Source organism: Mastigoproctus giganteus, chromosome 11, assembly GCF_048544385.1.
Source record: "Mastigoproctus giganteus isolate SK-2022 chromosome 11, ASM4854438v1, whole genome shotgun sequence".
Taxonomy (NCBI): domain Eukaryota; kingdom Metazoa; phylum Arthropoda; class Arachnida; order Uropygi; family Thelyphonidae; genus Mastigoproctus; species Mastigoproctus giganteus.
This window is the reverse complement of record NC_143585.1, coordinates 125,139,472-125,156,547: the sequence shown is the minus strand read 5'-3', so window position 1 is coordinate 125,156,547 and position 17,076 is coordinate 125,139,472. Positions and strand designations below refer to the sequence as shown.

General features: G+C 36.4%; 1 protein-coding gene across 1 annotated transcript in view; it reads left to right on the top strand.

Moving 5' to 3' along the window:
- Rrp5 (Ribosomal RNA Processing 5) overlaps positions 1-17,076 on the top strand; it is a 615,569-nt gene that overhangs the window by 281,595 nt on the left and 316,898 nt on the right. The window contains exon 17 of the mRNA XM_090384558.1: positions 7,850-8,041. Coding sequence (XP_090240684.1) covers positions 7,850-8,041 — 192 coding nt within the window. The remainder of the gene's footprint in view (positions 1-7,849; positions 8,042-17,076) is intronic.

Below are 17,076 nucleotides of genomic sequence, written 5' to 3'. Positions count from 1 at the left end.
CCATATTTCTTTTCTAAAATATTGCTTTCAAAACAACATTGTTCCGAAGTTTGCCAGGGTCAATATAAATCAAAAAATTGCGGGCATAAAACATATCATTAAACTTGCCTTAAAATCTCGATATTCTAATAAACAAAAATACCTTTCCCAGGTTAGGAAGCTTCGTGATAAATTAAAAAATTATCTACATCCTAACGATTGGTCTGTATTGAAGACCTCCATAGAGTTCTGATGGGAAGCACAGGCCTCTGATAATAAAAAACAGACGTGTTAACAAATTATAAACATTATCGGGAGGCTCAAGACATGTTCATACGAATTCTAACACATTGTCACGGGATTGCGACCTAGTGCATACAAGTTGGATGACGACCCCCCCCGCATACACACCAATGTGCTTCCACAGAATACGTCAGCTAGTTTGCGAACACCACCTTGCCCAGCATTCAACGAACTGGCATATCAACAGGTTGCAAATCTTCCCTCGTATACTCTATTGCAGGACCAGATTTCACTTTTATCCAAAGGATTAAATTATAATTTACTACCTCGAAAACTACCTAAAAACTGCGTAATTGATATTGAATTTGGACTTCGTAATGTTCCACAAAAAAGATTTATTTATTCAACAAGTTAACCAAGTGGTGAATATACATGACAGTTCAGCTTTACGTGAACTTCGGGAAAATAAAGACATTTATTATACAGAGGGCAGATAAAGGAGATACAGTGGTAATACTTGATAAACCTGAGTATGTTAATAACTTAGATTCAGTTGTTTCAGATACCTCCACTTATCTTGAAGTAGACCCAGCACTATTTACCAATTTAGTCAATCAATACAATAAAACATTAACCTTGTATCAAAAAAACGACTACATTACTATGGCTCAGTTAAAGGAATTGAAGGCCAGAACGTACAATATTCCTGCACTTTTCGGTCAGGCAAAATTACACAAGACTGGATTTCCTATTCGGCCTATTGTTTGGTACAGAAACTCAGCATTTTCATCCTTGGCCACACATGTAGCATTATAAAACCCTTTAGACAGGCGATACAATTTGGAATTAAGAACTACGATACATTATTTAGTAACTTTAAGGACTGTAGACTTGGCGACAATGACAATTTATTCTCACTAGATGTTACCTCATTATATACGAATATAAACGTTGAATACACATCAGATATTATTTGAGATATGTTAAATAATAAACTTGATACCGATTAATTATACAAAACTTCCTATTAAGGAAATTTTTCACTTAATCAAACTGTTAGTTGAGAACTACATCACCTTAAATAAACCTACAATAAACCAAATTAGGGTACAAGCTAAGGATAAGATACAAAATTCTACATCAACCAACAATAGTAATATCAAAAAATACTTTATTTCTGTCCCATATGTTGAACAGTGGCACAAACAGCTTAACAGATTCTTAAAAGGTACCGAATTTAAAATTGCGGCCAGGCCAATACGGAACTTACACACTACACTGAACAATCGCTCAGTCCTTTCCTCGTTCCCAACACAAATTAATGACCTGGTATACAACATTTCTTGTGGTGATTGCGGCTCGTCTTACCAAGGTTCGATGCGTTTTCCTCTGAATATTCGTGTTAATCAACATGCGGCCTCAGTTCGTGCTTCTCGTTCAGCAGCATCAGAATTAGCCTTTCACGCCGTTAACGAAAAACATACTTTTTTATTTAACAGGGCCAAAATACTTAGTCTCCAACGTAATTATACACAACTATTAATCGCAGAAACCATAGAAATTAAATCACATGAGAATTCTGTTAATGTTCACCGGCCACATCTGATCTCCGATTCTTGGGCTTTTACGTGCATGCACGAAGACAAATAATCCCTATTTAAGTTTCATGCTCACCCCTATTCGGTAATTTTCATTCCTGTGATCACAACATGTGGTCAAAAAGCGTTGTCAGCTTCAGGAAGGAAAATCGTTTTGCAATTTTTCGTTAAATTCTTTTAATTAATTTTCTTATTTTTAATTATTTGTTACTCTGTAAGATTTTTTATTTTTTTCATTTTAATTTCTGGCGAGCATCATACGGAAGTGTTCTACGTAATATATTGAGGTAAACTTCTCTTATTATTTTACAAATTACGACTCTTGTTCATACCATTTGAACTTGTTCATACTCATGTTCATTCATTTTAATTTCTGGCGAGCATCATACGGAAGTGTTCTACGTAATATATTGAGGTAAACTTCTCTTATTATTTTACAAATTACAACTCTTGTTCATACTATACAGTTTAATCCCTGATATAATCGTGTAGTGATTTGCTTGCAAGAGACTAATTTAACTCCACAAATAACTCCATCACTTTTCTTCAAATTCCGCACATGGAGTTGTTTTGATTTTAGTTCATAAGATACTTTCATGAAGCCACAGCTTACTAGTTGTTGCTTCATGTAGCATCCTGCCACCTAATAATATATACATGTTGAAATTATTAGATCTCAAAAAAAAAAAAATAATAATAAATTACATTACCCTTTTGCCTCCTTTGTGACTTCAGTGGACATCATCCACTATTGGGATCTGCCCACATGGTTCATTGGGGACATTGATAGAGAAGCTATTGGACCAGCTGAACCTAATGTTACCAAACAATGGTCATTATACTTACCTTACAACAGTTGATTTATCTGTCTGTTCTCCCATGTTGTTCCCATCACAGAGTGGAGTTTTAAACAACTTGTACAATAGTGATAATTTTCACAGTTGTGTGCAGAATTCAAATGCTAAAAACCTTATGCTTCGATCATCGGGTAATATGAAAATCCCTCAAGGAGATTGGAAAAAAATATTCAGCTTGCATTTCCTTTGATAGCCAGTTTGAGACTGCTGCCCATTGATGACATTACTGAACACATTAGGTCCTTGAGGCTGTCACAGAAATTCTCTCAGATATGCCAGACTTGTACTTACTACCTGGAAGTCTAAAACGATGATGGAACTCATATTCGGATGACATTCAAGTCAAGTGGACCCAATTTCGGCGAAGTCTGGACTGACTGTGACAGCCAAATCCTCTGCTTGCACCTTCATGATGGTGGGACTTTAGTAATCCTGGGTATAATCTCCATGCACATGTACACGGTGGGTGACCACCCAAATGTGAACCAACGTAAGCAGGGGTCGAGGTGTGACGCCTACACCACATGGAGGAATGCTGCCCCTCTGAGTTACCAGGCAATACTAGGTGGCACATGACTCTCATCAACCGGTGCCATACCACCACTTTGCTTATTGGAGGCTTGAAGTGAGGGAACCCATGTTTAGTCTCCAGAGCTAAGTTCCGGTCAACCCTTCCCTATCTCTTCCATCATGCAGTATGATTGATGACTTTTGAGGTTATGATGAACATCATGGTGAGATCTAATCTTCCTTACATTTCGAGGGTCCAGCTCTAAAACGGTGTTCGCAGGCCAGCCGCTAGTTAGTACACCGGACCGAACCTATTGGTAACTCTCTAGGAGGCTTCCGGATCAGCTAGTGTATAATCTTGCTACCTCTACTCTGCCAGATAGTGACTGGAGGGAGTCCAAGTAGAGTGTATATGGGGGGGAATTGTCGAGGCAATGTTATGTCAAGGATCTGGGTATATTCTTACCATGTGTACGCCATATCCAAAAATTTCATTACTTCATACAGTATGTCCCCCCACTTTTTTTTACTATTAAATACACCATGAATTGTCAAACTAATAGAGTAAGCTTATCTGCAAAAAGATCTAAACCTCCCAAAAACTTCCTAGTTCATTTCACAAATATATGTGGTCTCAATTCAAATCTCAACGATGTCCATTTCCACTTGCAGTCCGCCAAACTCCATGTACTTTTTCTGACAGAATCTCAGTTATCGGTTGATTCAACTACTACTCATCTCAGTTACCCAAACAATTTGCTGTATGATTCCTTTCACCTCAAAGGTGGTACTTGTGCATATGTCAGTTCCGATATTCCCTGTCAGAGACTTGGTAATTTGGAATCTCCTCTGGCTTAAAATCTATCTCCCTCATTGTGTAAATTCATCTATTTTCTCTATCATTCTCCCAGTTCTGCTAATCATTTGGCGCTCTTTGACTTCCTCTCTTTGCAACTTGACTTTCTCCAGTCCAACTTTCTTAACAGTGAGGTAATTTTTCTTGGTGATTTTAATGTTCACAACTCCAGCTGGCTTCCGTTTTCTAGTCACTCTGATCCAGCTGGTCGAGATGCTGAGGCTTTTACAATTACTAATGACCTTGCACAGATTGTTCATTTAGCTACAAGAATACCGGACAATCCTAACCATATAGCCAATATCGCTTGATCTTTTTCTCAAAAACAACCCTTCTAAATACACTGTCGAAGTGAGTGGTTCTTTAGGCACTTCAGATCACAACTTGGTGTTGTCTCTTCTCCAATGGAGTCTTTATCTCATGGATATTCCCAACCTCGTATTGTTTGGCATTACAATAATGCAAAATGGGATGGCCTGCATGATTTCTTTTCTTCTTTCCCTTGGTCTGATTATTGTTTCAAAACTTCTGATGTCAACGTTTGCTCAGATCATGTCAGCGAAATTATTCTTGTAGGAATGGAATCCTTTATCCCACACTCCACTTTAAAATCTCGTCCCTTATCTAAACGTTGGTTTTCCAATAAATGTGCCAAGGCTGTTCAAGAGAAGAACGCTGCATATCATAATTGGCTTGTTTCCAATTCTTCAATTTCATTTTCTGCCTACACCAAAGCTTGCAACGATTGTATAGCAGTTATTAATCAGTCAAAACTCGATTTTGAACAGGCTAAGAGTAGAAAACTTGCTTCTTGCCCTAGTGGTAGCCGAGCATTCTGGTTTCTTCAATAGCTTCAAAGCTATTGGCCACAACTTTTGCCCATCTCTGTCAAAACCAGATGGTTCTGTTGTTACTTCGGCCAAGGATAAAGTTGACCTGCTAGCATCCCATTTTTCTTCCAATTCCTGTATTAATGATTTTGGTAACACCTCCCACCATTCCCAATGTGCTCCATTCAATGCCTCCTTTGGTCTTCCGTCAAAAGGATGTCAGAAGGATTTTGACGAATCTTGATGCAAAGAAAGCTCCAGGTCCTGATGGTATTTCTCCACTTGTTCTCAAAACCTGAGATCCTGAACTTATTCCTGTTCTTTGCTGCCTTTTTTAACTTTCTTATTCCAAAGGTTTTTTCACTTCTGCTTGGAAATTTGCTCATATCCAGCCAGTTTCTAAAAAGGGTGACAAATCCCTCCCATCCAATTATCATCCCATTGCAATTACTTCTACTCTTTCTAAAGTAATAGAGAAATCAAATTAACTGCCATCTCTTAAACTACCTAGAAACCTTCCGTCTGATCAACGATCGCCAGTATAGATTCTGTCAGTGTCCAATCCACTGGTGATAATCTGGCTTACGTTACCCATATATGGACAAATTCAATGGAAAAGTTTGGTGAAACACAAGCAGTTGCTCTTGACATCTCAAAGGCTTTTAATCGTGTTTGGCACAAAGGCCTTCTAAACAAGCTTCCATCTTATGGTTTGCCAACTGTTTTTTATAATTAGTTATCCAGTTTTCTCTCTGATCGCTCACTGAGGATGATGGTAGATGGCTCTCTGTCTTTTAACTTCTCCACTAATGCTGGTGTTCCCCAAGTTTCAGTTCTTTCCCCCACTCTATTCCTCTTGTATTTTAATGAACTTCTTCCATTGACTGGAAATCCTATCCATAGTTTTGCCTATGATAGCACATTGCATTCCACTTTTCATTTTGAGAAACCTTGCCCTGCTCAATCAGCTTCAACTTCTCAAATATCCGCTACCAATTCCTTAAATGCTGAGCCCCATATAATTCTCCAGTGGGGCAAAGACAACTTAGTTGATTTCAATCCTTCTAAAACTCAGTCTTGTCTTATATCGCACAAAAAGGATTCTTCTGCTCCTATGCTTATCTTTGGTGACACTCCGATATCTAGGCAAAATGATATATCTCTTTTGGGGATTAACCTGACCTCTGTACAAATTGCAAATCCGTCCTACCATGAAATACTGTTCCCACATCTGGGGTTGTGTCCCCAAAACCTTTCTCAGGCTTCTAGATTCCATTCAGAAGAGTTCAGTTAGGTTAATTAATGACTCCTCTCTAACCGAGTCTCTCCACTCGATGTCTCATAGACGTACTGTTTCTTCTGCATGCCTTTTCTACAGATACATAGGCACTGTTCTTCTGAATTGGCTTCTATAATTCCCACTCTCTCTTTCAAAACAGTCGGCACATGTGCTGCTACCAACCATCATCCATTTACTGTCCAACTTCAAACACACAGGACCAACTTTTCAACTGCCGTTTTCTTTAACAACCTTGCTTCATACATATTTCTTGAAAATTACAGAGTGCAGAAGTTCAAGTCTAATGTCAACAAATATCTTCTTTCATCTTCTCAACTTCCAACCCAAGCATGGTACTAAGTACTATTGGTTGTAATACCTTTCGTGTTTGGGGTTTTCATAAAAAAAAAATAAATAAATAAAAAAATAAAAAACCAACATTGCTCAGCAAATTCTAGCTGCAGTTACTGAAGCAATTCTTGATGGAATAAAGCTTTTACCAAACCAAAAAAGGAAAAAGATAAAAGCCTGGAACCTATTCCATAGGTTTCTAATCAGCAACAACCTTATTCTGCATAAAAGGCTTAAAGCATGGGCATGACAAATTAGAAGAAAAGTTAAAAAAGGCTATTGTTTACATATCACCTCCACTGTCATAGAGGATACTAGTAGCTAACTTATCTGGAAAAATGTTTGATATCTAAATAGGAAATATCTACCAATTTCTACTCCAATCTTATCCAAGAATGGTAAAAAAAGTATGATCTCCTCAAGGGATAGCTAACGTTCTTCCAGGGATATTTCTCTCAAATGTTTGCTATTTCAGCAAATGACAATTCTTTTCTATAAATTGAAGCATCAGCAGAAAGGTACTAGATAAATTTCTACTCTACCGAATCTTTTTCCTACGATTAACCTTTTAATCACATGAACTACATAATACATACCGAACAATGCAGTTGGACCCGATGAAAGCTTTTCAGTCATGTCTGTGCTAAAACACCTAACCAGTACTGTTTTGAATTTAATGTTAATGTTCTCTAACCGTATTTTTATTTATTTATTTTTTAATGTACATATCCCTATTCCCTCTGTCACTATGTTATTTTAGCCTTTCTTAATCAGGAAAGGTCTGTCACTCCCACTATGTTACCAACCAATCTCCCTCACCAGCTGCCACAGTAAAATGTTAGAAAGAATGATTACCGACCTACCCTTGTCCGTAAATCTCTCTGATGCCTACTTTCCGAAATGGAGAAAGAATCTCTGTCAGATCAAAATATTAAGCAACTTCATAAAAGCCATGTTCTTAACAATTCTCCAAACACTATCTAATATATGCAGACATTTTGAAATTAGACCCTGGCATTGGTGTCACGGCTGTCTTTTCGCCTTTTACAGTCTCTAGATCACTACATGGTGAATGTAGCAGTTATACTGCAGAATGATGCACAATTAAATTAGCAATAGAGAAATTAGCAATAGCAATACACATCAGGCCTAAACTTTCTTAATGATAGAATTCATGTATGATCTATGATGTCTGTTGATACATCACATGAGCTGTTGTGTTTGAGAATATTCCGATACTTATTTGTATTCAATAAATTAATTTGGAACCTTACTTTATAACTATTTTGCTTATCTGTATTTTAGTGATATTTGTTTTATAAGAAAAATAAATTTTTTTTTTTTAGCTTGTTGATGTAAAGGTTGTAGGAAAAGCTGTTGCTGGAATAGATGTGGAACTTCTGTCTTCTGGCTTCAATGCTTTTATTCCAGTAATGCATCTTTCTGATCATCCTGCCATTTGTCATCAACTCCTAGAAATATATGATGTTGGTGAAGTGATTTCTGATGTGTTATGCTACTGTTCAAAAGGAGTGCCTGTATCCTTTTTTGTGTTTGCCTTTATTTATATCACAATTTCTATTTTTAGTCTGATATGGAGTATAGTTATTAAACTGAAGAAAATATTTCCTGTGGTACCACTTGCATCCCACATATTTTGAATATATCTTGTTACTGTGTTATATGGATCTTCATAGTGCCTACTTGTATTGCTGTTCAAAATGCCATGCTACCCAGAGTGTTTATATTTTATATGTTGGTAGATTAATGTGGGTTGAAACAACTGAAAATCAAAATATTTGTAATTAAGAACACAAAGATATCCATATGTGCAGCTGTTTTAATAAACAGAAACTAAAACACAGGCATTATGGAACTCTTTCAATTACAGCTTACACTCATTTTTAAATTATGATCAATGATGCCCATTATAGGTTGCAGGGAAATTTGAATGTAAAATATTAAACTTGCATGAAGTTTACAAACACAGTAAAACAGTAGTGCAATATAGGGAAAGTTCATCCTTGTTCTACACGCAGTACCAAACCTGATGAATACAATCACATAGCAAAAACATACTTATATGTGTCAATAATAAACAAAAATCCACATGCACACTTCTGCCAGAACCCTAAATACAGCAATATTCATGGCAAATAAGAAAAGCATGATATAAATTCTGTATTCTTTTGAATACAGAAGGTAATTCCTGGATTAACCACTATAAGTAATGTATTTGCATGGTGGATCCAGGATTTATCTCCAGCCAGGGCTAATTTTTCCATATGTCCCTGTCAGGACACCAAAAAATTTCAGCCTTCATCTGCCCTTAGGTTTGGGTCAGGAGGTATACCAATTGTATTGTTGAGCCAGGATGGCAATTTCTGGCAGCTAATTTAGGTCCCTTCTACATATTATTCTTCTTAAAAAATCATTCTTCTAATGTTGGTAGGCATTTTTTAGGTGAACTCAGTTGTCAACACTAATGTGTCTTTCTCAGGAGTAAAGCGTAAAGGGATTCAACACAAACAAGTTTTATGCCTGTGTATTGAGAATGCTTTGTTCACTCCTATAACAAAGTAGCAAAAGTTTCAAGATTTAAAGAATTGCTGGTTTCTAAATTGGAAGCATTAAGAGAAGTAATCAATAGAAACTGCTATGCTTTTCATACCAATAGAGACATTTTCAGTGTTGAGACCTAAATGTACATAAGATGAACTGATGAAACTAGTGGCAGGGAAGAAAAATACTTGGTATGGTTAAAATTATGAGGGAATACAGAAACCTTCTGTAAAGTAAAGACTGCACAGTCTAAGATGGTTGCACAATCTAACCCTCTTAGTGATATAACTGTAAAGACTTACAACAAGATTACCGGTGGTCTTTCACTAAGAATGCAAAGAAAAGTAGGAAACACTACAAGGAGAAGGATGAATTTTTTAGGGATATGGATCTCACAATTGTACAAAGTTATAACTGTGAGTTAAATGGTTTTGTGATAACTGAGAGGAAAGTGGAAGAGAAATTGTTGGAACTAAAGGTGAATGGGGCATTTGGGATTGACAGAATCTATCCAATCATATTAAAAAAAAAAGAGCTAAGAAAACCTTCAGCAAAGCAACCTTGGGTTTAGGACGAGGCTCCATACAGATTGAAGATGTGTAAATATCTTCACAATAGAGGATCAAATAGAGTAATTGCACAACTGAAAGCTTGAATATATTCCAGGGAAAATAATACGGTCAATAATTAAAGAAGTAATGTAGGATCATCTTGACAGAATGCAGTTATATGGCAACCCAAACATATCTGTTTTAAATGAATTTTATCTGAACAATCAGATTATCAACTATGATGTCGTTACATAGGAACTATATGTTTGAAAAATAATTTTGATATCATATACTTTGATTTCATCAAAGCTTTTGATACTGTTTTATATCACAAAACTCCTGTATGAATTAGAACCATCTCTCTCTATCCACAGTTACTGCTGTGGTTGAGTGGGAGAAGGCAGAGGCGTTATTAACAGGCACTGTTTTCTTAAACTAATTTTAAACTAGTGGAATCCCCCAGAGTTCAGTGTTGTGCCCCTTATTGTTATGATATTTATTAACAATATTAATGATGGTATATTAAGCTTAATGCCAAGTTATAGCTGATGATACAAGGTTGGGAGTAAGTTAATTACAGGAATTAAGGTATGCTATCTTCCATGACCCACAACCTAAAGAAATTAGGGCATATGAGCTGAGAAGTGGCAAATTGGGATTTATCACTGATAAATGCAAAGTACTCCATAAGTAATCCAAGAATAACGTACCAATTTGATCATAACACAACTTAACAATGGTAGAGAATGGAAAATACCTGAGGTAATTGTACGTTCTAACACGAAGTTATGTGAACAATGAAAACAGTTGTCTAAGGTAGCTCGTGGGCTTCTGTTAGTGATGTATTGATTTTCCAGCAGACTAGGAGTTGCTTGTTTATTGTGTAAGGCAATAGTTAGGCCACATCATGAGCATGGCATTATTCAGAAATAATGGAAGTGTAATCATTTTCAGTAGTTCTTGATCTATGAGTCCAGTGATGTAACTGCTTTAGTCTGATGACATTTACTGTTGCTTACTAACACTTAAAATGTTTCTAGAATACAGCAGATTGGCAGGGAGACAGAATTTTCTTTAACATCACTTTCCATTAGTTTAAGAAGTTTTTTTTTTTTTTTATTTTTATGAAACCCCCAGCACAAAATGTATTAGAAATGTAGTACTTAGCACTGTGTGTGGGTTGAAGATTGAGAAAGTGAAAGAAGATGCATGTTAATATTAGATTTTGATTTCTGTAGATTGTAAATGTCAGGGAAAAATGTTTGAAGGGAGGTGGTTCCAGTAAATATAAGTTGAAGAAATAAATGACGAAGAAGGGAAGTAGGTTCTGTGAGATTGAAGTTGGACAGTAAAAGGATGCTGACTGGTTGCAGCACATGTTTGGACTGGTTTGAAGAGAAGAGGGGGAATGATAGAAACCAATTCAGAGGAACAATGCCCATGGAAGTATCTGTAGAAAACATACAAAGCAGAAACAGAATATCTGTGAGACAGATAGTGGAGAGACTAAGAGGTGGATCGTTGATTATCCTAACTGCCCTCTTTTGAAGGAAGGCTAGAAGCCTGAGAGAGGTTATGGGAGCACCACCTCAGATGTGGGAACACTATTCCATGTTAGGGTGGATTTGAAAATTGTACAGAGTGAAGAGCTGTTTGGAAGAAAAATTATGCAGAGAAGCAATATTCATGAAGTACTTATACAAAGAGAGTTTAGAAGTCAAGGGTAATCTCTAATAGAGATATGGGATCTTGTTTAGAAATCTGAGTGTTGTTGAAAATAAGTAGTAGCAGAAGAATCCTTTTGTGAGAGATAGGACAGGACAGAGTTTTAGAATAATTGAAATTAACGAAATATCTTTTGTCCCACTGGAGAATTACTTGGAGATCAGGACATTTAAGGAATTAGCAATGGATATTCAAGAATTTTAAGCTGTTTGTGCAGGACAAACTCAAACTGGAAGATAGAATGCAACTTGCTATCATCAGCAAAACTATGGATAGGATTTCCAGTCACTGACAGAAGTTCACTAATATAGAAGAGAAAAAGAGTGGAAGAAAGAACTGAACCATGGGAACCAGCACCATCAGTGGAGAAGTCAGAAGACAGAGTTGTCTAACATCACTTGCAGTAACCAGTCAGAGAGAAAACTGGATACCCAATTAAAAAAAAAAAAAAAACATTAGCAATCCATAAAATGGTAGCTTTTTTAAAGAAGTTATTTAGAAGATCCCTCAACATTTGGTGCTAGATCTAATGGACAACCCCAAAATATCATAAAAATAGGAGGAAATGAATTTCAGATAGTAGAGAAAGAGAGATGGACTCCACATAGTACAGGAATACCTCGCATAGTGCGGTTAATTCGTGCCAAAAAAATACCGCGCTGATCAAAGTATTATTACTATGTATTTTAATGTAATGCATTCCGACAATTTGATTATATGGGTCGAGTTGCAAAAATATATAGGTGTTTGTTTTCTATAAAATATATATGCATACGAAATTCTTGCAAAAAAAGAAACTAGAATGAAAAATACCAGTAAATACAGTACAAATGATTTTTATTGCAGTATGTGCATGCCAAAAGAATATAAGTGAAGTATGTACTGTGTTTTTATTTTGAAAAATAACTGATCAGCTTAGTTTGCACAGTTATTTTCTTATTTTTATCCTCATACATCTCTTTATAACATCGAATATCATTTTGCAACGCCTGCCTTACTTTCATACCTCGTTTGATGTTTGGATCTAGAAGAAAACTCGGTGCCATTACATTTCTTCTTTCCACTCATATTTGTGTATAAAGGTGTAACGTTTTTAAAAAATAATCTTTAATAAAAATACACAGGGAAAAATATTTGTACAGCTTACGTACAATCAATGATTTCACCACTCGGAATCTAGAGTGCTTATTAATCTGTCAAAGCTATCAGAGTTCGTATATAATGGGAGTTGTGACAACAGTCAGCGTGGCCTTGAATCAATAACGCATTGGCCTATGTGCTGGCATTATAATACCTACATACATAGCAAATGTATTGCTGCGTAACACAGTTTTTTTTTTTTTTTTTTCAATTTGTAAACCACGCTATAGCAAAAGCCTCACTGTTTGAAACCACGCTATGCGAGGTATTCCTGTATTGTCAGGTGAGAAGGGGGGGATTCAGTCGTATCCAATCAATAATATTTTTCAAATATTAGCTTCTAGAGGTCGGGAGGGATCATAATCTTGCTATAAAATACAGTGGACAAAACATAATTGCAATATTTTGTTGAAGTATAGAACCTACACCTAAAAATTAAATATGAATTGGCCTGAAAAGGTTCAAAAAACTTTGAATATGTAGCCTGCAGAGATTAGTAAATACAGGCAGTTTCCAGGTTTATGAGTTTTACCCCCCCTCAAAGTATCAAGTATCAACAAAATCAAAAATATGAACATTAATTGCAAAAAATGAATGTTAAACATTCATAAATACCGCATTTCAAACGACATGTGTAGCTATACAATACAGTGTACCCAGCTTTACGATATTAATCCGTTCCAGAGACACCATCATATCGTGAAAATATCGTAATGTGAACCCAAGAACACTGTTTTTGGCAATTCGTTCCACGACCTCGGAAGTTGAAATTTTTGCAATATAACTCTCTGAAGGTCATTTTTATAGTGTATTAGTTACCAATTCAAATCATTAAAATTCTCACTACACTGTCATTGTTACCATATAAGAATCAATTATAAGAATGATAATGTCATTGTTCCATTATAAGAATCAATTTTGAACGCCTTTGTGATATTTTTCTAAAACACATTTCTGGGGGTCACTACCATAAAACAATTTGCACTCTCTTGTTTATTGGGCTTTACTGTTAGTGCATCTGATTATAAATGGGTAGTAAACTCGATCTTCTTGCATTTGCAATAATCCCAATAACTGGAATTGTGTTTTTTTTAAAGTTATTATGGTTAAATTTATTTCTCCTTTACTGAAATCTTCAATCGTATAAAAAACATAAATGAATTTTCTCTTCATTCTTTGTTTTTTTTAAGCTTCGTAAACTTGTTACTCTGTGCAAATCGTGTTAGTTGCAATTTGCATGGTCTGTTAAAAAATGCTTATGCATGCTATTGAAATTTATAAAGAAAAGAAACAAACGCCTCTTGAAGCATTTCTGAAGAAGACGACTCCTTGTGCAACAAACCAATGAGTGCCGAGCCAATAATGAGTGATCAATGAGTGTGCATTTAGTTGATGATGATGATGGAGAATAAACATTCTTTAACATTTGTAAGCCATAAATAATTTCTTTATTATTATAATTTGCTTGAGTTTACAGGCTACATTTTAATTTCTTTCGATAAGTCAATCATTGTTTAAACAAATTAATTAGCTAACTAATTTCATTGTTGAGAAAGTAACCCCTATTTTTAACATGACATATATGGAAAATAAATTCTCACTTTACAAGCACGCGCTAGGAACAAATTAACTCGTAAAGTCGGGAACTACCTGTATATATATTTTAGAGGGAATGTGATTCAGGCTTATAAGGGCTAGAGAGAGGATAGTAAAGCGAAGCAGGGTGTAATTTTTTGTGGTAATAAATTTTTCTAGAGCTAGGGGAATACCAAAATTATTGAGGAAGAGGTACAAAGTGAATTGTAGGTTGCTAGCCTGCCAGTGGTTAATCACCAGAGTAGATTAATCACCAAAGACTGTATTGGAAAAGCCTTAAGTGCGAAACTGCTAATTATTACAGAAACACTATAAACTAGTCTATAAAAATGGAAAGACCTGAAGTGCAGACACCATAATCATCTTTCTTTATCTATCCCAGTATCAATCTCCAGTGGCAAATGATGCAAGAAAGCAAGCTTATACAGAATCAGCCAAAAAAATATATAATAAATAAAATAATAATAATAATAAAAACCATTTTCCGTGCTAGATGGAAGTTTGTTTAAGCAGTCACCTACCCGTTGATTAAAGGAAATATTCTGCACATCTTTTCTGCAGCCATCCTTCCACAGTTTGAATTTATGCTCCCTCCTGTGTGTAATCTGAGGAAGAATCCCATCAGTTGAGCTTGCTTAATCCATTCAAAGCCTTAAAAACCCCAATAAGATCACCTTGCAGGTGCCCAGTCTCCAGATGCTGCAATTTGCAGAACTGCAACCAGTCTTGGTAAGAGCATCCTTTTGCTGCCCTCAGCAATCGCATTACCCTTCTGTACCCACTCCAACAGCTCTACATCCTTCCTAAAATAAGAACTGCAGACCTGTATGTAGTACTCAAGATGTGGACTGACCATTGCCTTATACAATGCCTTGTATGAAGCAATGGTCAGCCAGTGGAATTATCATGTCCTTATCTTTGCTAGCAAAATCGCTGTATATCATAGACAAAACCCCAGTGCTGTCCTGGCAGCCTGTCTGCACTGTTCAGGGAACTTCACATCTGACTGCACAATTACCTAAAGTCTTTTACATTTTCCACATTCCCTGAATGTAGTACCACACAGTCGATATGTTATTCTGGGATTACTGCTACACATATGCCAGTACCTTGCATTTGTCCATGTTAAACTTCAATTCCCATTTCTCTGCCCATCTGTCTAATTTTTCTAATCTTGTTAAAGCAGCATATCTTCATTACTGTTGTTAATTAAACTGCCAGCCTATGTATCATCTGCAAACTTAGACATTAAGCCATTAATACCTTCATCAATATTATTAAATAAATATAGAAAACAACAATTGGTACAACACCGAACCCTGGGGAGAAGGAATCCACTAATAACATTAATTCATGAAGAGCATTATCCATTGATAATGCACTGTCTTCTCCCACTAGACCATCTATTTATCTATAGCAGTAATTTGCCCTTCATGCCACATTGCTCCAATTTGTATAGTTGTGTTATGTTCAGCAGTATCAAAAGCTTTCCTGAAATCAAAGTGCAGGCATACTCTGGTTAGTACTCGGGTTACATTCCCGAGCGCCAAACGAAACTGCTCCATATGGAGATATGTTCCTTATAACTTTTTTTTTTTTTCCAACCTGAAAAATAGCAGTAATTTATGTGTATGATTAATACTATACTGTAATGTACTTTGACTGAATTATGTCCACTATATATTATGAATTAAGTCATTTGAAGAATTAATTTTTCTCGAAGTAGGAGTCAAGAGTTGACTGTTTTTTCTTACATTTCCTCTTATGAAGTAGTCCTTGTTAGCAAGAAATCATATTGAGAACACCTCTTTTTGCCTTGCTGCTTTGCTTCCAGTCAAGGTCATTCTCTGTTAACTTGCCCATGGTTTTGAAGATCTTGGCAATTCTACTTCTGAGGAATCCTGTGGTAAGGTTTCTCACTGGTGTTTCCTTCTCTGCATCAGAATTGTCAAGGTCTTCAGTTTCACTCTGTGTGCACTATTTTGCTTCATGATTCCAGTAATTCCTCAATGTTATCAACATTCGCCATTCTTTTTTGTTTACAGAATTAGTGTGAGACTCACTGCCCGAGTTCACTGGCTAGTTCAATAATGAATTTGAGGTGTTGGTTGAAACATCAAAGGCAGATATTGTTGGGATATCAGAGATGTGGTGTCATGCAGATATAAGGAATGCAGAACTGGATTTTGGGGAGTACAATGTGTACAGGAAGGATAGACAGGATAGGAAGGAAGGAGGGGTTATGCTATTAATTAAGAAACACATCAAATCCAACAAAGTGCAGCCAGTCGACATTGCTGGACAGTGCAGTGTAGAGTCAGTTTGGTGTGACATAAGCACTGGGAAACCAAAATTGAGAGTAGGAGTGTGTTATAGGCCTAATGACTCTGATGAGTATAATAAAAAACTGTACAGGGAAATAGAGTGGGCCAGTAAATCAGAGTCTTATAATGGGGGATTTTAATTTCCCAGATATTGACTGGAATTTGTGGGTTGGTCACTTGCACATTAGCAAGGCTTTTGTGGATTTATCGGATGATTGTTTTCTACCTCAGCATGTTCAGGAGGCAACTAGAGGGAGTAATACCCTTGATCTCATTATCAGTAGTGATTCTTCATGCAATAAAATCTGCAGATAAAGGAACCATTTGGTGATCACACGGTGATCACACTGTGCTGAAGTGGGATTTACTCTAAGAGGTAACTACCATCAGGGGTAAAGTGAAGGGTTTTTGCTTTCGTAAAGATGACTACGGAGGTCTGAGACAGTATTTAAATTCTATACGGTGGGAACAACTCATGACGTTACCAACAGAAAAGGCGCCTCCGTAGCCAGGTGGGAAGGAGCAGCAGTGCATAGCACACGCTTCTTGATTAAACCGGGGTTCGAGCCCGTCACCACCAAATACGGAGGATGCGGAAAGGTCAGGGAATGACTACCGCATATCCTGGAGCAAAATGGCCTTAGTTGCTAATGCTCCTAAATAACAAACAAACAA